The 22,302-nt window shown below is 48.9% G+C and overlaps 1 protein-coding gene across 2 annotated transcripts in view; it reads right to left on the reverse strand.

The window, feature by feature from the left end:
• Window positions 1-21,735, reverse strand: part of LOC309415188 (ubiquitin-associated protein 2-like) — a gene marked incomplete at its 5' end in the record, with an annotated part of 100,904 nt that extends 79,169 nt beyond the window's left edge. The window contains 2 exons of one of the 2 annotated variants that reach the window (XM_082012632.1): window positions 874-951; window positions 21,604-21,735. In XM_082012632.1, coding sequence (XP_081868758.1) covers window positions 874-951; window positions 21,604-21,702 — 177 coding nt within the window. The remainder of the gene's footprint in view (window positions 1-873; window positions 952-21,603) is intronic. The other variant, XM_082012631.1, reaches the window with a different exon arrangement.
• Between the last annotated feature and the right edge of the window lie 567 nt (window positions 21,736-22,302).

Below are 22,302 nucleotides of genomic sequence, written 5' to 3' on the forward strand. Positions count from 1 at the left end.
CAAGACTTCACTTCTGGCACAGCAACAGAACAAGTTTATAACAAGAACAACAAAAAGCACTTAATAATGCTTCAGAGGAGGTTTTACAAAGGAAAAGAAATCAAGAAATCTGCTCCTCTGCTACATTAATGCATTCACACATTCTTCTCTCCTTCTGGGTGTACTCCTAGGTTCTTTGTGAGTTGTGATGTGTTCACTAGGACAAAATCACCAATACACACAGCAGAACAGGGACCTGGATTCTCTGTACTGCTTGCATCAATGGTCTCAGCTATAATTCGGTAATGGAAGCTCGAGCATCTACACCCAAAACTCAGCATGGTAGAGGAAATGGTGTGAGATTTCCTTTTCATGGTGTAATTCTATCATTTTAATGCATACACAGATCTGGGAGGTCAGATTATGTTTTTTTTAAAATAACACTTCACCTTTAAGCTATGATTAGATTTTTACTTTTCCTGAAAAACAGCCAAGATATTAGCAAACTCAGTTTACACAGGTGACATTTTCCCCCATGTTCATGTACATGTGGACAAGCTGAATGCACTCTTTATTCTGATGATCGTTAAGCATCGGGACCATACTAGAGAGATACAGTCTGGAAGAGACATCAGCACAGATGAGTTTTGGCTTAAAGGCTTGTCTACAAAAGAAAATGCATGGGTGTAACTATACAGCCAGAGCTATATTACCACACAATTTCTTGTAAACAGACTTTACAGTGCAATAAGAACACCTTTTCCTAGTTAAACTTACGTCCTTCTGAAAACGGTTTCATCTAAATCAGAAACAGACGCTCTAGCTCCAAAACGTAAGTCAGCTTTGGAGCACCTTATTGCAGAACATAAAAACTCTATACCATAAGAAACGTACTTGTTTCACTTTATCTTCAAAATCTGCATCATTCTTATCGTAGATCATCTGAGCAAGCCGAATCTGTTCTGCTGTTGCCTGAAAAACACAAACATCCAATAAAGTACACAAAAGGTAACAATGAATTTTTTTAAAGTATCTCCTAGCGTCACTATATTTTTTTTTCTCCAGATTCTCAAAAAGAACATACACAACAAGCACAGAAGTGCTATGGGGAAGGGTGGCCGGTCACAAGCGGTGTTCCCCAGGGCTCGGTTCTGGGGCTGGTCTTGTTCAATATCTTTATTGATGATCTGGATGAGGGAATTGAGTGCTCCCTCAGTAAGTTTGCAGATGACACCAAGTTGGGTGGGAGTGTTGAAGCTGGTGAGGGGTCTGGAGCACAAGTCTTATGAGGAGCGACTGAGGGAACTGGGGTTGTTTAGTCTGGAGAAGAGGAGGCTGAGGGGAGACCTTATCGCTCTCTACAACTACCTGAAAGGGGGTTGTGGCGACGAGGGTGTTGGTCTCTTCTCCCAAGTAACCAGCGATAGGACAAGAGGAAATGGCCTCAAGTTGCGCCAGGGGAGGTTTAGATTGGATATTAGGAAAAATTTCTTCACTGAGAGAGTGGTCAGGCATTGGAACAGGCTGCCCAGGGAGGTGGTGGATTTGCCGTCTCTGGAAGTGTTCAAAAAACGTGTGGATGTGGCGCTTCAGGACATGGTTTAGGGGACATGGTGGCGCTGGATTAATGGTTGGACTTGATGATCTTGAAGGTCCTTTCCAACCTAGTGATTCTGTGATTCTGTGATCTCCTCTATGCCCATTTTATAGTTAAAAAGTTAGCTGGGACATGTAATAAAACAGAATTTATCACAGAAACCTACACTTTGATATTATTACTTTTATTTAGCATCTACCACTCCAGAGTTAGTTTTATCATAACAAACTGGCAACAATATTTCTAAATTAACCACATATCTGATGATTCCTGCTCACATCATCTTCCACAACTCTCCCAACAACAGCCTGACTGTAGTTTTACGAGCACTTAAAAAGAGACTGAGTCATGCCTCGATTTTGCCCGTGAAGAGCTGCACTCATTTTTTTTTTTTTTTATAAGCAAATACTGGTCTCCGAAAACTGCTAAAGGATCTTGCTATTGATGAAATATTTGGTGCTTCTGTAACATTTCTGGACAACAAATCCATGCTGGCAACTTCTCCAAAAGCTGAAAGACTAAAATGGATGGATGCAGTAAAGTGCCATAAATCCAAATAGGCTATGGCTGCCCCAGAGAGAAAACAACTGAAGAATACTAATGTCTCATCATACAGGCTATTCTTCATAGTGTGGCATTTGCAGTCTACTTGAACTGCACTCCCATGAAAATACCAAAGATAACTGTATGCTACATGATCCTGGGCCTAATTCGATTTCTGCTCAAGCAGAAGAGGCTACCATCTCATGCTAGAGAAGGCTGATACTGAAGAGAACCAGGACCAAAAATGCGAGTTGATATGCTGCGGAAGACCTCTTCATTGAGAAGGGGACCACCTCATCCACTGAAATTCATGACACAAAGGATTCATCCTGGGCAGCTGGTTGAATCTCACCTTTTGCAGTCTCACTTCACAGGATACCCACAAGAAATCCTGTGCCTCTATCCTGGTTTCAGCCAGGATAGAGCTGGTTTTCTTCACAGAAGCCAGTGTGACACTGTGTTTTGGATTTGGGATGAGAAACTGTTGATAATGTGCTGATGTTTTGGGTTGTTGCTGAGCAGTCAAGGACAGTCCAGCTTCTCGTGCTGGCCTGCTAGCAAGGAGGTTGGGGGTGCACGGGGAGCTGGGAGGGGACACAGCCGGGACAGCTGACCCAGACTGGCCAAAGAGATATTCCCTACCATACGACGTCATGCCCAGTACATAAACTGGAGTTGGCCGGGGGGCGGAAATCGCTGCTCGGGGACGGGCTGTCGATCGCCGGGTGGTGAGCAATTGCTGTATTGGGCATCACTTGTTCTTGTACCTTCCTTTGTTGGTATTATCATTGTTGTTTCCTTCTTTCTTTCTGTCCTATTAAACCGTGTTTATCTCAACCCACGAGGTTTTTTTCCTAATTCTCTCCCCCGTCCCACTGTGGGAGGGGGAGTGAGTGAGCAGCTGCATGGTGCTTAGTTGCCGGCTGAGGCTAAACCACGACAGTCCTTTTTGGCGCCCAACGTGGGGCCCGAGGCTTGAGATAACGGTTGCAGGTCAAAATATCAGTTTATTTGATTTGCATGATGCTCTCGTCTTTGTTGTACATGTTAAGGATCGGTGTTGGTCTCTGCGGGCTACTGTACTCGCCAGCGAGTTTTGTTTTTAGAGCACTGACCTTGAGCTTAATGTGGTATCATCTGAGCTCTGTACTAAAGCCGTTACTGTATTTTGGCTACAGCCTTGTGGAGACGATTAGCAATTATACTTCTGCCTCTGAAAGGCTTTCTATGGAGGAAATGCAGAATGGTACCTTTGCTACCCTCTATCATAACGTTTCCTCCTTCATCACAGTAATTTTTCAGTATTTTGAACACCCTTGGGTAGTTAAAATACCTCTATTGCTACTTCTGGGGAACATTGTTTCGGTTTTGTCTAAGGTTGGCAAGCGATTTAAGAATATCACCCGGAGATCTGCCCCAAGGCTGGATAGTTATGAATGGCAGGGCGTGTGGAACAGCATGGGCAAATGCCTGGGGCGGTGGGCACCTCCGGTGTTTTGGAACTTCTCTCCCGAACAAGTGCAGAATCCTGATAAACTAGCAGAATATTTGGAAGTATGCTGTCGGCCTGGCAGTTCCAAGGAGACACAAATCATTGCAATGTGCTGGGGCCTGGTCCATGCCTACCGAGCTCTATTTAACACTATGCAAAGGGGAGAGAGGCTCTCTGGATCTGATGGCAATGTGGCAGGCACTGTGACTACTCCAACCCCTGCAACAGGCACTGTAGCTACTCAGACTGTTGCAGCTGAACCAGAGAACCAGCCCATCCCAGTATCAGTTGCCCCTGTACAAAAGAAGAAATCTTGGAAGCGGAAGTCAGCTCGTTTAGTAAGGGAGGAGGAAGATTCTGCTAAGAAGGAGCCAGAGGAAGAGAGTGAGGAGGCAGAGTGCTCTGAAGCAGGGCCATCACAAGGACTGAAGAGGGAAGAGAGCAGGTCATCGCTTGAAGAGGAGGAAGAGGAAGAACTCATAAAAGAGATGGTAACTACCCGATCTCTATCCCTGAGTGAATTGCGAGATATGCGAAAGGATTTCAGCCGTCGTCCAGGTGAGCACATTGTCACCTGGCTGCTCCGATGCTGGGATAATGGGGCCAGTAGCCTGGAATTAGAGGGTAGGGAAGCCAAGCAGCTGGGATCCCTTTCTAGGGAAGGGGGCATTGACAAAGCAATTGGAAAAGGTGCACGAGTCCTCAGCCTCTGGAGACGACTCCTGTCGGGTGTGAAGGAAAGGTATCCCTTCAAGGAAGATGTTCTATGTCACCCAGGCAAGTGGACCACCATGGAGAAAGGTATCCAGTACCTGCGGGAGCTAGCTGTGCTGGAAGTGATTTATGGTGACTTGGACAATGGACAATCATCCAAAGATCCAGATGAAGTCAATTGCACGCGACCTATGTGGCGGAAGTTTGTACGGAGTGCAGCATCATCATATGCCAACTCATTAGCAGTAATGGCCTGGAAAGAGGGAGAGAGACCAACGGTGGATGAATTGGCTGGCCAACTCCGGCAATATGAAGAAAGTCTCTCTTCCTCCCTATGGGCCTGCGTCTCTGCTGTAGAGAAACTGTCCCGGGAGTTCCGGCAATTCAAAGAGCATATGCCCTACCCTCCACCCGTACGGACCAGTGTCTCAGCCATTAGGAGTAAGCGCTCTTCTGTTCAAGAGAGGAGATATAGAGGATACACACCGCGAGCCACCCTGTGGTTTCAATTGCGTGACTACGGAGAGGACATGAGGAGGTGGGATGGAAAACCTACCTCGACCCTAGAGGCACGAGTACGCGAGCTGCAAGGAAAAACAATTACAAAAGGGGGTTCAGGTTCCTCCAGAAAAATCGTCGCTCCACTTTCCAGTGGGCAGTTCCCCAGAAAGAATAGAAGAGCTGATCTCACCTCTGATCCTCTTAATAAAGGGACTTCTGATTCCTATTTACAAGTGGGTAACGAGTACTATGACCAGGACTAGAGGGGCCCTGCCTCCAGCCAGGCGGAGGAGAGGGACAACCGAGTTTATTGGACTGTGTGGATTAGATGGACTGGCACATCAGACCCACAGGAATATAAGGCTTTAGTGGACACTGGTGCACAGTGTACCTTAATGCCATCAAGCCATATAGGGGCAGAACCCATCTGTATTTCTGGAGTGACAGGGGGATCCCAACAGCTGACTGTGCTGGAGGCCGAAGTGAGCCTAACTGGGAATGAGTGGGAGAAGCACCCCATTGTGACTGGCCCAGAGGCTCCGTGCATCCTGGGCATAGACTACCTCAGGAGAGGGTATTTCAAGGACCCAAAAGGGTACCGGTGGGCTTTTGGTATAGCTGCCTTGGAGATGGAAGAAATTAAACAGCTGTCCACCTTGCCTGGTCTCTCAGAGGACCCTTCTGTTGTGGGGTTGCTCAGGGTCAAAGAACAACAGGTGCCGATCGCTACCACAACAGTGCACCGGCGGCAATATCGCACCAACAGAGACTCCCTGATCCCCATCCATGAGCTGATTCATCGGCTGGAGAGCCAAGGAGTGATCAGCAAGACTCGCTCACCCTTTAACAGCCCCATATGGCCAGTGCGAAAGTCTAATGGAGAGTGGAGACTGACAGTAGACTATCGTGGCCTGAATGAAGTCACGCCACCACTGAGCGCTGCCGTGCCGGACATGCTAGAACTTCAATATGAACTGGAGTCAAAGGCAGCCAAGTAGTACGCCACCATTGATATTGCTAATGCGTTTTTCTCAATCCCTTTGGCGGCAGAGTGCAGGCCACAGTTTGCTTTCACTTGGAGAGGTGTCCAATACACCTGGAATCGACTTCCCCAGGGGTGGAAACACAGCCCTACCATTTGCCATGGGATGATACAAACTGCACTGGAACAGGGTGAAGCTCCAGAGCATCTGCAATACATTGATGACATAATCGTATGGGGCAACACAGCAGAAGAAGTTTTCGAGAAAGGGAAGAAAATAATTCAAATCCTTCTGAAAGCTGGTTTTGCTATAAAACAAAGTAAGGTCAAAGGACCTGCACAAGAGATCCAGTTTTTAGGAATAAAATGGCAAGATGGACGTCGAGAGATCCCAACGGATGTGATCAACAAAATAACAGCTATGTCTCCACCAACTAGCAAAAAAGAAACACAAGCATTTCTGGGCGTTGTGGGTTTCTGGAGAATGCATATTCCAAATTACAGTCTGATTGTAAGCCCTCTTTATCAAGTGACCCGGAAGAAGAACGATTTTAAATGGGGCCCTGAGCAACGACAAGCCTTCGAGCAAATTAAGCAGGAGATAGTTCATGCCGTAGCCCTCGGGCCAGTCCGAGCAGGACAAGATGTTAAAAATGTGCTCTACACGGCAGCCGGGGAGAATGGCCCTACCTGGAGTCTCTGGCAGAAGGCACCAGGAGAGACTCGAGGTCGACGTCTAGGGTTTTGGAGTCGAGGATATAGGGGATCTGAGTCCCGCTATACTCCAACTGAAAAGGAGATACTGGCAGCATATGAAGGAGTTCGAGCTGCCTCAGAAGTGATTGGTACTGAAGCACAGCTCCTCCTGGCACCCCGACTGCCGGTGCTGGGCTGGATGTTCAAAGGGAGGGTCCCCTCTACACATCATGCGACTGATGCTACATGGAGTAAGTGGGTCGCGCTTATTACACAGCGGGCTCGAATAGGAAACCTTAATCGCCCGGGAATCTTGGAAGTGATCATGGACTGGCCAGAAGGCAAAGATTTTGGAATATCACCAGAAGAGGAGGTGGCGCGTGCTGAAGAGGCTCCACCATATAATGAACTGCCAGAGAATGAAAGGCAATATGCCCTATTTACTGATGGGTCCTGTTGTATTGTAGGCAAACATCGAAGGTGGAAAGCTGCTGTATGGAGCCCTATACGACGAGTCGCAGAAGCTGCTGAAGGACAAGGGGAATAAAGTCAGTTGGCAGAGGTGAAAGCCATCCAGCTGGCTTCAGATATTGCTGAACGAGAAAAATGGCCAATACTCTATCTCTATACTGACTCATGGATGGTGGCAAATGCTCTATGGGGGTGGCTACAGCAATGGAAGCAGAGCAACTGGCAGCGCAGAGGCAAGCCCACCTGGGCTGCTGAATTGTGGCAAGATATTGCTGCCCGACTAGAGAATCTCGTCATAAAAGTACGCCATGTAGATGCTCACGTACCCAAGAGTCGGGCCACCGAAGAACATCAAAACAACCATCAGGTGGATCAGGCTGCTAAGATTGAAGTGGCTCAGGTGGATCTGGACTGGCAACATAAGGGTGAACTATTTATAGCTCGGTGGGCCCATGACACCTCAGGCCATCAGGGAAGAGATGCAACATAGAGATGTGCTCGGGATCGAGCGGTGGACCTGACCATGGATGCTATTGCACAGGTTATCCATGAATGTGAAACGTGTGCTGTGATCAAACAAGCCAAGCGGTTAAAGCCCCTCTGGTATGAAGGACGATGGCTGAAATATAGATATGGGGAGGCCTGGCAGATTGACTGTATCACACTTCCACAAACTCTCCAAGGCAAGCGCTATGTGCTTACCATGGTGGAAGCAACCACCGGATGGCTGGAAACATACCCTGTGCCCCATGCCACCACCCGGAACACTATCCTGGGCCTTGAAAAGCAAGTCTTATGGTGACATGGCACCCCCGAAAGAATTGAGTCAGACAATGGGACTCATTTCCGAAACAACCTCATAGACACCTGGGCCAAAGAGCACGGCATTGAGTGGGTGTATCACATCCCCTATCATGCACCAGCTTCCGGAAAAATTGAACGATACAACGGACTGTTAAAGACTACCCTGAGAGCAATGGGTGACGGGACATTCAAACATTGGGATAAACATTTAGCCAAAGCCACCTGGTTAGTCAACACTAGGGGATCTCCTAATAGAGCCGGCCCTGCCCAATCAAAACTTTTACGTACTGTAGAAGGGGATAAAGTCCCTGTGGTGCATGTGAGAAATATGCTGGGGAAGACAGTCTGGGTTACTCCTGCCTCAGGCAAAGGCAAACACATTCGTGGGATTGCCTTTGCCCAGGGACCTGGGTGCACTTGGTGGGTAATGCGGAAGGATGGGGAAGTCCGATGTGTACCTCAAGGAGACTTGATTTTGGGTGAAAATAGTCAATGATTTGAATTGTATTATGTTAATTGTTACACAATACAGTATGTCATTACTACTATGGTTGCTATCTACCATATCAATGGTATTACAGATCACCCAGACTGATGAAGAATGAGCTTCACCGAAACTAAGCAACATGCAGCAGTGATGGAACCAGAACTGGCTTCAGCAGCTTGCGCCCAACAATTCCCTCGAGACCGACATCTTCGACCTGCAGACCATGGACATGGACCGTGCCAGATGACAATCCAACACCACATACCATCTCCCCTGCCCTGAGAGACTGCTATGATGGATGAAGCCCAGAGTCATGGACCGAATGAACTCCACAGACATTTTAAAGTGATGGCCCATGGACTAAGAAAGTGATATCTGTGTGTATATATTAAAAGACAGGAAGAGTAATAATGAATAATTGGAATGTACTGAAAAGTATAGGACCCGGGCGTGACGTAAATGGTATGGAATAAGGGGTGGATACTGTCCTGGTTTCAGCCAGGATAGAGCTGGTTTTCTTCACAGAAGCTAGTGTGAGACTGTGTTTTGGATTTGGGATGAGGAACTGTTGATAATGTGCTGATGTTTTGGGTTGTTGCTGAGCAGTCAAGGACAGTCCAGCTTCTCGTGCTGGCCTGCTAGCAAGGAGGTTGGGGGTGCACGGGGAGCTGGGAGGGGACACAGCCGGGACAGCTGACCCAGACTGGCCAAAGAGATATTCCCTACCATACGACGTCATGCCCAGTACATAAACTGGAGTTGGCCGGGGGGCGGAAATCGCTGCTCGGGGACGGGCTGTCGATCGCCGGGTGGTGAGCAATTGCTGTATTGGGCATCACTTGTTCTTGTACCTTCCTTTGTTGGTATTATCATTGTTGTTTCCTTCTTTCTTTCTGTCCTATTAAACCGTGTTTATCTCAACCCACGAGGTTTTTTTCCTAATTCTCTCCCCCGTCCCACTGTGGGAGGGGGAGTGAGCGAGCGGCTGCGTGGTGCTTAGTTGCCGGCTGGGGCTAAACCACGACAGCCTCACAAGTTCAGACTTAACCAGCCTCAAACTGCTTCGCTTTTGGAGTTTACTACAAATACAAGCTCTAGAGGAGATCACCAAATGTAAATGCCAAGAGGAGTATAAAAATTACTCCACCGTATACCACCAGCTGCTTATTTTCTGAGAAGTTACTGCAGCTGTCCCAGTTCCTTGAGGGAAGTGACATTTGCTGTGCTCAGAGGCAACGTTCCAAGACAGTCAGCGTTTGTAACAGAGTTAAGTACTCTGCACTACTTCACATTTTCAGTGTCATGCTGACAGTTTCATACGTCACTTGGTAACACAGAGGAGAGCCTGCTCTGGAATTCCCCGCGCCAGCCCTGGTGCCACCCTCCACGAAAGCCTCCCAGTCAGTGCAGTGCTCTGTGCAAAGGAGCTCGCTCTTGGTGTCTGCTGAGAGCTCAGCGGAGAGCAAAACCAAAAGTTCTGCTGGTTTCAGGAATTAAGCCTTGTTGATCCATCTTCTCGCTCTGACTTCAGCCTCCTCAGGCTCACTGCAACTTTTAAGCTAGTGATTTCCTTTAAAAGTATCCAGAGTGAAAACATTCATACAATGTAATTTCTGTAGAGACATGACGACATATTTGACCAGAAACAGGAAACCATTAAGATTCATTTTTTCTGTAAATCAACTTTTTTTTCAACTCCACGTTAGATGCCAGGTGCCCACCAAAGCCACTCTATCACTCCCCTTCTCAGCTGGACAGGGGAGAGAAAGCATAATGAAAAACTCATGGGTCAAGATAAGGACAGGGAGAGATCATTCACCAATTACCATTATGGGCAAAACAGACTCAACCTGGGGAAATTAATTTAATTTAGTGACAATCAAATCAGAGTACAGATAATGAGAACTAAAACCAAAACTAAAACAAAAGACACATTCCCCCCACCCCTCCCTTCTTCCCAGGTTCAACTTCACTCCCCATTTCTCTACCTCCTCCCCCCAAGCAGCACAGGGGGACGGGAAATGGGGGTTGTGGTCAGTTCATTGTGTGTCATCTCTAGCGCACCTCCTTCCTCACACTCTTCCCCTGCTCCACCGTGATAACCCTCCCACAGGAGACAGTCCTCCATGAACTTCTCCAACCTGAATCCTTCCCACAGGCTGCAGTTCTTCACGAACTGCTCCAGCCTGGGTCCCTGTCATGAGGTGCCGTCCTTCAGGAACAGACTGCTCCAGCATGGGTCCCCCATGGGATCACAAGTCCTGCCAGCAAACCCGCTCCAGCCTGGGCTCCTCTCTGCATGGTCCACAGGTCCTGCCAGGAGCCTGCTCATGCACAGGCTTCCCACAGGGTCACAGTCTCCGTCAGGCATCCACCTGCTCCAGCATGGGGTCCTCTACAGGCCGCAGGTGGAGATCTGCTCCACCGTGGAGCTCCATGGGCTGCAGGCAGACAGCCTGCCTCACCATGGTCTTCACGATGGGCTGCAGGGGAATCTCTGCTCTAGTGCCTGGAGCATCTCCTCCCCCTCCTTCTTCCCTGCAGACACCAAGTTCAGTGCTGTTTCACATATTCTCACTCCTCTCTCTGTCTGCAAATGCTGTGTGCCTTTTTTTTTTCTTCCCCCCCTTAACTATGTTACCCCAGAGGCGCTACCACTGTTGCTGATGGGCTCAGCCGTGGCCAGCGGCAGGTCTGTCTTGGAGCTGGCTGGCACTGGCTCTATCAGACACAGGGGAAGCTTCTAGCAGCTTCTCACAGAAGCCACCCCTGCAGCCCCCCCACTACCAAAACCTTGCCATGCAAACCCAATACAATAAAAATATCAAATGTGTGACAGCATCTTCAGTTTTCCTGTGAAAGGAAAGAGCTCAGAAACACAAGTGCAATATCACCAGTATTTATGCCAGTGGATTACACCCAGATGGAATTGAAAACTCAGAAGAAAAAAAAACAACAAAAAAACCCACAAGACATGTTTACTATATAAACACCAAATCATTCTCACAAGAACTTCTGTTTTTTTCCCAGCGACTGTTTCTTCATTTGTGCTCACTTTGGCAGCACATATACTAAAACCGGAACGATACAGAGAAGATTAGCATGGCCCCTGCGCAAGGATGACACACAAATTCGTGAAGCGTTCCATACTTTTTGCCACTCGTGGTCAGGATCAGAGGGGTGGATGGATGCAGTGCCGCCTCTCCCCCGTCACGTACTGCATGATTGTGGGGCACCCAGCATAAATCATACAAAGACGACCCGATTCTGTGTCAGGGTTTCGTACGTAGCAGAGCAGCTCCCTTGCTGCGATCTACTGAGAATCAGCCCTCGACACAAGCTTTTGGTTTGGAGCCACACCCTGCCATCCCTGAGACAAAGGCAGCAGATGGAGGCTCCATGAGAAGCAGAGGATCCCCTATCCTCTTGCTGCCGGGCAGAAGGAGGGGACCTAAGAGATGAGGGGGAATGGAAACAGGTCCCTGTTCAGGGCAGCATGTGAATCCCATCCTGGCCTCCCTCACCGTCCCAGCTGCCCTTACACAACAGATATGGGGCTCTGGAACTTGAGGGCCAGGCAAATGAGGATACAGATGAAGGACCATCCAGGGGGTTGCCTAGGGTGAGTTAGCCAGCCTCACGCATCAAGACGTCCTGTGTTAAGAAAAAAAGGAGGGTAATTGTTGTAGGTGACTCCCTTCTGAGGAGTACAGAGGGCCCAGTATGCTGACCAGATGAAACCCACAGGGAAGTCTGCTGCCTCCCTGGGGCCTGGGTGAGAGATGTCACCAGGAAACTCCCTGGTCTGGTTCGGCCCACTGATTCCTACACACTGTTGGTCATGCAGGTTGGCAGCGACAAGGTTGTGCAAAGAAGTCTAAAACCGATTAAAAGGGACTGCAGAGCGCCGGGGTGACTGGTTAATGGATCAGGAGCACAGGTAGTGTTTTCATCAATCCCTTCAGTGGCAGGGAGAAACACTAAAAGGAACAGGAAAACACACCTGGTTAACATGTGGCTCAGAGGCGAAGGGCTACAGAGCGAAGGATCGCACTAGGGGACCCTTCCCGAAGCGGACAAACCGCGAAGGCGGCAGCACAGGGAGAAAGAGGGAGTGTGCCCCAGCTCCCCCCGCCCAAGCCGGCAGAGCGGGCTCCTGAGGAGCGGCAGCTCTGACTCAGCATGGGCGGGGCCAAGGGCGGTGGCAGCCAAAGCCCCTCGCCTACAAGAGCGGCCCCCGGGAGCGCGAGCGACCCGGAGCGCGTTGAACAGGGTGGGCAAACAGGACGTGGCGCGTCAGAAGGACGTAGCACATCAATTCGCGCAGGCAGGGCGTGCAGGGAAGGCGTGTGGGCGGGGTGCAGCGTGTCCCCCCCGGCACTAGAGGTTCTCTGACAAGTGGCCATCGTCCTCCCAGAGGAGGCTCAGCCATGGTCACCACTCGGCTGAAAACCGGGGCCAGAAAGAATGTGGCGACACAGACAGAGCTCCCCCTCAGGCACGCGGCTGTCCAAGCATCCGGCTGCAAAGAGTGCCTGAGCCTGTCGGTTGTTCCAGAGACCAACGGGGACACCACCTGCGAGCGGTGCGACCAGGTCAGCGACCTGCTCAGCCTGGTGGCAGAGCTGAAAGAGGAAGTGGAGAGGCTGAGGAGCATTAGGGAGTGTGAGAGGGAGACAGATTGGTGGAGCCGCACCCTGCCATCCCTGAAGCAGGGGCAGCTGGTGGAGGCTCCACAAGCAGCAGGGGATCCCCTGGCCTCTTGCTGCCGGGCAGAAGGAGAGGACCTAAGAGATGAGGGGAAATGGAAGCAGGTCCCTCCTCGGAGAGGTCGGCGAATCCCCTCCCAGCCTCCCTCACCGTCCCAGCTGCCCTTACACAACAGGTATGGGGCTCTGGAACTTGAGGGCCAGGAACATGAGGACCCTGATGAAGGTCCATCCAGGGGGTTGTCTAGGGTGAGTCAGCCAGCCCCACGCATCAAGACGTCCTGTGTTAAGAAAAAAAGGAGGGTGATTGTCGTAGGCGACTCCCTTCTGAGGGGTACAGAGGGCCCAATATGTCGACCAGACCCAACTCACAGGGAAGTCTGCTGCCTCCCCGGGGCCTGGGTGAGAGACGTCACCAGGAAACTCCCTGGTCTGGTTCGGCCCACTGATTACTACCCACTGTTGGTCATGCAGGTTGGCAACAATGAGGTTGCACTAAGAAGCCCAAAGGCAGTCAAAAAGGACTTGAGAGCACTGGGGCGACTGGTCGATGGAGCGGGAGCACAGGTAGTGTTTTCATCAATCCCTTCAGTGGCAGGGAAGAACGCTAAAAGGAACAGGAAAGCACACCTGATCAACACATGGCTCAGGGGCTGGTGCCGTTGTCAGAATTTTGGGTTTTTTGACCACGGGGCGGTTTACACAGCACCGGGCCTCCTGGCAGCAGATGGAGTGCAACTGACTCCAAGGGGCAAAAGGATTCTTGCTTATGACCTGGCAGGCCTCATTGAGAGGGCTTTAAACTAGATTTGGAGGGGGAAGGGGATAAAACCAGGCTCACTAGAGATGAGCCTAGGGGTAGCGTGCCAGAGTTGAAATTGATAGCCCAGCTCAGGTGCATCTACACCAATGCACGCAGCATGGGCACCAAACAGGAGGAGCTGGAAGCCATTGTGCAGCAGGAGAGCTATGATGTAGTTGCCATCACAGAAACATGGTGGGATGCTTCTCATGACTGGAGTGCTGCAATGGATGGCTATAAGCTCTTCCGAAGGGATAGGCAGGGAAGGAGAGGCGGTGGGGTGGCTCTGTATGTTAGGGAGTGTTTTAATTACATAGAAATCAAAGATTGTGAAGACCAAGTAGAGTGCTTATGGGTAAGGATGAGGGGGAAGGCCAACGATGCAGATATCTTGCTGGGAGTCTGTTACAGACCACCCAACCAGGATGAAGAGACAGATGAGACATTCTATAGGCGACTGGCAGAAGTCTCGCATTCGCTGGCCCTTGTTCTTGTGGGCGACTTCAACCTACCGGACATCTGCTGGAAGTATAACACGGCAGAGAGGAAACAATCTGGGAGGTTCCTGGAGTGTGTGGAGGATAACTTCCTGACACAGCTGGTGAGTGAGCCCACCAGGGGAGGTGCCTTGCTGGACCTGCTGTTTAGAAACAGAGAAGGACTGGTGAGAGATGTGGTTGGAGGCCGTCCTGGGCTTAGCGACCACGACATGATAGAATTCTCAATTGTGAGCAAAGTAAGGACAGGGGTCAGCAAAACTGCTATCATGGACTTCCGGAGGGCAGACTTTGGCCTGTTCAGGTCACTGGTTGAGAGAGTCCCTTGGGAGACAGTCCTGAAGGACAAAGGGGTCCAGGAAGGCTGGACAGCCTTCAAGAAGGAAATCTTAAAGGCGCAGGAGCAGGCGGTCCCCATGTGCCATAAGGAAAGCTGGCGGGGAAGGCGACCGGCCTGGCTGAACAGGGAGATTTTGCTGGGACTCAGGGAAAAGAGGAGAGTTTATCACCTCTGGAAGAAGGGGCAGGCAACTCATGAAGAGTACAAGGATCTCGCTAGGTCAAGCAGGGACAAAATTAGAAAGGCAAAAGCCCAGCTAGAGCTCAGTCTGGCCACAGTCGTAAAGGATAATAAAAAATGTTTTTACAAATATATTAACAACAAAAAGAGAGGCAAGGAGAATCTCCATCCCCTACTGGATATGGCGGGGAACATTGTCTCCAAGGACGAGGACAAGGCTGAGGTACTTAATGCCTTCTTTGCCTCAGTCTTTAATAGCCAGTCCAGGTATCCACAGGGTATTCAGCCCCCTGAGCTGGAAGACGGGGATGGAGAGCACAATAAAGTCCTCATAATCCAGCAGGAAACAGTTAAGGACCTGTTAAGCCACCTGGACACCCACAAGTCTATGGGGCCTGATGGGATCCACCCGAGAGTACTGAGAGAGCTGGCAGAGGAGCTTGCCAAGCCACTCTCCATCATTTATCAGCAGTCCTGGTTAACAGGGGAGGTCCCAGAAGACTGGAGGCTTGCTAATGTGACGCCCATCTACAAGAAGGACTGGAAGCAGGATCCTGGGAACTACAGGCCTGTCAGCCTGACCTCTGTACCGGGGAAGATTATGGAGCGGTTGGTCTTGAGAGTGCTCACAGGGCATGTGCAGGACAACCAAGGGATCAGGCCCAGCCAGCATGGGTTCATGAAAGGCAGGTCCTGCTTGACCAACCTGATCTCCTTCTATGACCAGGTGACCCGCCTAGTGGATGAGGGAAAGACTGTGGATGTTGGCTACCTGGGCTTTAGTAAAGTCTTTGACAGCATCTGCCACAGCATTCTCCTGGAGAAACTGGCGGCTCATGGCTTAGACAGGTTTACTCTTTGCTGGGTGAGGAACTGGCTGGATGGCCGAGCCCAGAGAGTTGTGGTGAACGGCGTTAAACCCGGCTGGCGGCCGGTCACTAACTGTGTTCCCAAGGGCTCGGTTCTGGGGCCGGTCTTGTTCAATATCTTTATAGATGATCTAGATGAGGGGATCGAGTGCTCCCTCAGTAAGTTTGCAGATGACACCAAGCTGGGTGGGAGTGTTGATCTGCTGGAGGGTAGGAGGGCTCTGCTCTGGACAGGCTGGATCGATGGGCAGAGGCCAACTGTATGAGGTTTAATAAGGCCAAGTGCAGGGTCCTGCACTTTGGCCACAACAACCCCATGCAACGCTACAGGCTTGGGGAGGAGTGGCTGGAGAGCAGCCCGGTGGAAAGGGACCTGGGGGTGCTGGTTGACAGCCGGCTGAACATGAGCCGGCAGTGTGCCCAGGTGGCCAAGAAGGCCAACAGCCTCCTTGCCTGTATCAGGAATAGTGTGGCCAGCAGGAGTAGGGAAGTGATTGGGCCCCTGTACTCGGCCCTGGTGAGGCCGCACCTTGAATACTGTGTTCCGTTTTGGGCCCCTCACTACAAGAAGGATGCTGAGGTGCTGGAGCATGTCCAGAGAAGGGCAACGAAGCTGGTGGGGGAGCTGGAGCACATGTCTTATGAGGAGTGGCTGAGGGAACTGGGGTTGTTTAGTCTGGAGAAGAGGAGGCTGAGGGGAGACCTTATCGCTCTCTACCACTACCTGAAAGGGGGTTGTGGCGACGAGGGTGTTGGTCTCTTCTCCCAAGTAACTAGTGATAGAACGAGAGGAAATGGCCTCAAGTTGTGCCGGGGAGGTTTAGATTGGATATTAGGAAAAATTTCTTCACTGAGAGGGTGGTCAGGCACTGGGACAGGCTGCCCAGGGAGGTGGTGGAGTCACCATCGCTGGAAGTGTTCAAAAAACGTGTGGATGTGGCACTTCAGGACATGGTTTAGGGAACATGGTGGCACTGGATTAATGGTTGTACTTGATGATCTTGAAGGTCCTTTCCAACCGAGTAATTCTGTGACTATGGAGAGGTTTACATGGCATCAGGCCTCCTGGCAGCAGATGGAGTTCAACTATCTCCAAGGGGGAGAAAAATTCTCTCTTTTGAGTTGGTGGGGCTCATCAAGAGGGCTTTAAACTAGATTCGAAGGGGGAAGGGGATAAAACCAGGCTCACTAGAGATGAGCCTAGGGGTGGTATGCCAATGTTGGGGTGAAATCGATAGGCCAGCTCAAGTTCATCTACACCAACGCACACAGCATGGGCAGCAAACAGGAGAAGCTGGAAGCCACTGTGCAGCGGGACAACTACGACTTAGTCACCATCACAGAAACATGGAAAGATGACTCACATGACTGGAGTGCTGCAATGGATAAGCTCTTCAGAAGGCACAGGCAAGGAAGGAGAGGAGGTGGGGTGGCTCTGTATGTTAGGGAGTGTTTTCACAGAATCACAGAATGGTAGGGGTTGGAAGGGACCTCTGAAGATCATCTGGTCCAACCCCCCTGCCAAGGCAGGATCACCTAGGGCAGGTTGCACAGGAACGCATCCAGTTGGGTTTTGAAAGTCTCTAGAGAAGGAGACTCCACAATCTCTCTGGGCAGCCTGTTCCAGTGCTCCGTCACCCTCACAGTAAAGAAGTTTTTCCTCATGCTGAGGTGGAACTTCCTGTGCTACAATTTATGCCCATTGCCCCTCGTCCTATCACTGGGCACTACTGAAAAGAGACTGGCTCCATCCTCCTGACAGCCACCCTTCAGATATTTGTAGACATTTATAAGGTCCCCTCTCAGCCTTCTCTTCTCCAGGCTAAATAGCCCCAGGTCTCTCAGCCTTTCCTCATATGAGAGAGGTTCCAGTCCCTTAATCATCTTCGTAGCCCTCCATTGGACTCTCTCCAAAAGTTTCCTGTCTCTCTTGAACTGGAGAGCCCAGAAATGGACACAATGCTCCAGGTGAGGCCTCACCAGCACAGAGTAGAGGGGGAGGATAACCTCTCTCGACCTGCTGGTCAAACTCTTAATGCACCCCAGGATACCATTGGCCATCTTGGCCACCAGGGCACATTGCTGTCCCATGGATAACATTGTCTACCAGGACTCCAAGGTCCTTCTCCATGGAGCTGCTTTCCAGCAGGTCAACCCCTAACCTGTACTGGTGCATGGGGTTGTTCCTCCCCAGGTGCAGAACTCTACACTTGTCCTTGTTAAATTTCATGAGGTTCCCCTCCACCCAACCCTCCAGTCTGTCCAGATACCGTTGAAGGGCAGCACAGCCTCCTGGTGTATCAGTCACTCCTCCCAGTTTTGTATCATTACCAAATTTGCTGAGGGTACATTCCAACCCTTCACCTACATCAATGATGAAGATGTTGAACAAAACCGGACCCAGTACCGATCCCTGGGAAACACCACTAGCTACAGGCCTCCAACTGGACCCTGCACCACCAACCACAACCCTTTGAGCTCTGCTGCTTAGCCAGTGTTCGATCCATCTCACAGTCCACTCACCCAACCCATACTTCCTGAGCTTTGATTGTACAGAACTCAAGAGATTTGACTTTGTCGTCACAGTGCTTATAAGTAAGGATGAGGAGAAAGGCCAATGAGGCAGATATCTAGCTGGGAGTCTGTTATAGACCACCCAACCAGGACGAAGAGGTAGATGAAGCATTCTATAAGCAACTGGCAGAAGTCTTACAATCGCTAGCCCTTGTTCTCATGGGGGACTTCAACTTACCAGACATCTGCTGGAAGTATAACAAAGCAGAGAGGAAACAGTCTAGGAGGTTCCTGGAGTGTGTGGAAGATGACTTCCTGACACAGCTGGTAAGTGAGCCTACCAGGGGAGGTGCCCCCCTTGACCTGCTGTTTAGAAACAGAGAAGGACTGGTGGGAGATGTGGTGGTCGGAGGCCATCTTGGGCCTAGCGACCATGACATGACAGAATTCTCAGTTCTTGGTGAAGTAAGGAGGGGAGGCAGCAAAACCACTACCATGGACTTCCATAAGGCAGACTTTGGCCTGTTCAGGTCACTGGTCGAGAGAGTCCCTTGGGGAGACAGTCCTGAAGGGCAAAAGGGTCCAGGAAAGCTGGACAGTCTTCAAGAAGGAAATCTTAAAGGCGCAGGAGCAGGCGGTCCCCATGTGCCGTAAGACAAGCTGGCGGGGACGAGGAGCAGCCTGGCTGAACCGGGAGATTTTGCTGGTATTCGGGGGAAAAAAGGAGAGTTTATCACCTTTGGAAGAAGGGGCAGGCAACTCAAGAAGAGTACAGGGATCTCCACAGGTCATGCAGAAAGAAAATTAGAAAGGCAAAAGCCCAGCTAGAACTCAATCTGGCCACGGTCGTAAAGGATAACAAAAAATGCTTTTACAAATATATTAACAACAAAAAGAGAGGCAAGGAGAATCTCCATCCCTTATTGGATGTGGGTGGGAACATTGTCACTAAGGATGAGGATAAGGCTGAGGTACTTAATGCCTTCTTTGCCTCAGTCTTTAATAGCCAGACCAGTTATCCGCAGGGTATCCAGCTGCCTGAGCTGGAAGACAGGGATGCAGAAAAGAATAAACTCCTCATAATCCAGGAGGAAGCAGTTACAGACCTGCCATGCCAGCTGGACACCCACAAGTCTATGGGGCCTGATGGGATCCACCCGAGAGTACTGAGAGAGCTGGCAGAGGAGCTTGCCAAGTCACTCTCCATCATTTATCAGCAGTCCTGGTTAACAGGAGAGTGTGGTCAAGCATTGGAACAGGCTGCCCAGGGAGGTGGTGGAGTCACCATCACTGGAAGCGTTCAAAAAAAATGTGTGGACGTGGCACTTCAGGACATGGTTTAGTGGGCATGGTGGTTGTTGGGTTGATGGTTGGGCTTGATGATCTTAAAGGTCTTTTCCAACCTTAGTGATTCTGTGATGTTTAAGGCACCACTGTTACAAGTAACATTGTAGTATCCTATAAACGAGTATAAGTTTTAATTGTAACTAAAGAAATAGTAGCATCTTAAGACAGCTAAAACTTTATTCAACCTTACAAGATATATTATCTTGGCAGCGTAACAGAGTGAAGGAAATTTTTAACTAACAACTTCAAGCTACCACACAACCGAAGTGTGCAAAACACAAAATTGACAGCAATAGGCCGATCTTATAATAAATCCGTGTATTTATTATCCAGAAGCAATGCAAAAGAACTGCAATGTAATTTCTTAAATAACTTAAATGATGATCTGTGTGGTATTATGACAATGAAATGTCAATTTGGGAAAGCAACATTATTCTACATACAGAAAAATGAATCAGTGGTAATTGAACAGCAAAATCCCACATGTTTCTGTTAATCTGTGAAGCCTGACTAAGGAAGAAGGTCCATCTGATATCTAAACAATAAAATTATGGTGCACTAAAGTAACCATCTTTTCCACTGAATTGACCAAACCAGTATCTATTATGCAAGAAGTAGAGTAAGTGGACAAAACGCAGAAAAAGTTCAGTAAGACCTAATGCTTAAAATCAATGAATCACATAGGTTAGAAAGGTCCTGCAGTGATACTCGGTGCAACCTTCCACTGCGTGCAGGTCCCATCAGAGGAACTGCTTGGGGCCAGAGATCCCACAACCTCTCTAATCCATGTTCATGGTAAACAGTTTTGTGGGTTTTTTTTTCTTTTTAACAGCTGGAATTTCCAGTGTTCCAGCTTGTGCCATTGTCTCTCTGAGAAGAGTCTGGCTTCACCTTTTCTATACCCTTTCATGACGTATCTGAATAGAAGATACGACCTTGCCTTGCCTTCTTAAGGCTGAAGTCCAGTTCCCTCAGCCACCGCTCACTCATCCTGTGCTCCAGCCTCTCAACTATGTTTGCAGCTCTTCACTGGACTTGCTCTCATCTGCCAATGTCTGTCTTGTGCCAGGGAACCCAAAACTGGGCGGAGTACTCCACTGCTGTCTCGCAAGTGTCAAAAAAGGGGAAACCACCACTTCTGTCAACCTGCTCACTATATTCCTGCAGCCTTACTTGTTATAAAACAAATTCAACTTCATCTGTTGAAAGTCACTTTCTAAATCCACACATTTGCATGAATCATCACTATGCAAAGTACTGCAACACAACGAGATAAGGGCTTGAGCTCACATAATTAATATTGTACAGAACAGGAGCCCCTCCATGTTAAAGATCAGTCTAGAAAACAGTAAGATATAATTTCCCAGGGGAGCACCTCTAGACTGATGTACTCTCTGCCAGCAGAGAACTGAGACAATTCTTGAATTGAGTCCAATTTTGAGAAGTACCTGACAAGAGAATAATGAGTTGCCAGGAGCAGAGACATTTTACACTCTCTGTAACCCAGACAAGCACACAACTTAACTACTCTGCTGCTGAGAATCAAGACAATGGGATAAGAGCTTCATTTCAATCTTGCAGATACTCAATAATTTCAGTCCACTAGCGGGTGACCATCTTCATTTCACTTTGTGAAGACACTGCACAAGTTTAGGATTTTGTGACTTACAGATATGCTGAACCATGCTGTAGAACACAGCACGCATCTAATGAAGCTTTTTCCACCCACTCAAATTCCTCTACTGACCAGAAATCTCCTAGCATCAGGAGACTGGCATATGGAAGAGCTGAGATCTGAGGACACTGAGGTCACAGGACAGAAATCCTGACATAGGCATAGAATTCCTCACTGATAGGAAATATTGCTGAAGAACACAAAGCTCCTTTACAGACAAGAATACAGGAACAACTTAATGCTGTGCTGGATTACTGAGCAATTAAAGCGAGATATCAAACATACTCTTCCAAAATAGACCATGATTTTCCCCCCCATCTTTTCTCAGTTTTTACTGACTTAGGGAAGAAACGCATATCATTACATGCTCACATTCAAATCAAAGATTATATAGTATCACATACCTGTACTACTTGTTTCTGTGGTTGTGTTGGCTGTGTGGTTGAAATTTGCGTTTTGTCCCGAGTGCCCCGGGTACGTTCACTGCCCACTGAAGTCATCATATACAGTATATACAAAACAATGTATGTACAAAATAGAAAATCTGAAAGGAAAAAAAGAGCATGAGTTCAGGCAGGGTACTGATTCAATACCCGGATAATATACAAATGCAGTAGCTTGAACTCTTCCTGCCTTTACCACAAACTCTATACAGAGACTCCTGAGAAAGCAGCTTTAATACACTATTATTGGATTTACTGCAGTCTACAGTGAAGAGGGAAATGCAGTGGATAAAAAGTGGTTTTGTCAGCTGATTGGGATCTGTCTCGATCTGTACTTCCAGACAACATCTAAATCTCACAGCTTTTTCCAGTTATTTAACATATAGACTTTTCTATCTGCTACTCTGCTAAAATTCTAGCTCCAGCTGTATCACTCCTTAAATTTCTGTAATACCTGCCCTCTTGTTTTGATGCCTGGAATTAAACCACTCTCATACCCATTCAGAACACCAACACAAAAATCACATTCACAAACCAGGCCATTCCTTTCTTCCCTATCATTAAACTGCTATCCTGCACATATAGGGAGGTCATGGCTAACACCTGCCCTACTTCTCACCTCTCATTTATAAAAGAAATTATGATCCTTGCCTTTAAATA

The sequence above is a fragment of the Phaethon aethereus genome (genome assembly GCF_964289735.1).
Source record: "Phaethon aethereus genome assembly, chromosome: W".
NCBI classification, from domain to species: domain Eukaryota; kingdom Metazoa; phylum Chordata; class Aves; order Phaethontiformes; family Phaethontidae; genus Phaethon; species Phaethon aethereus.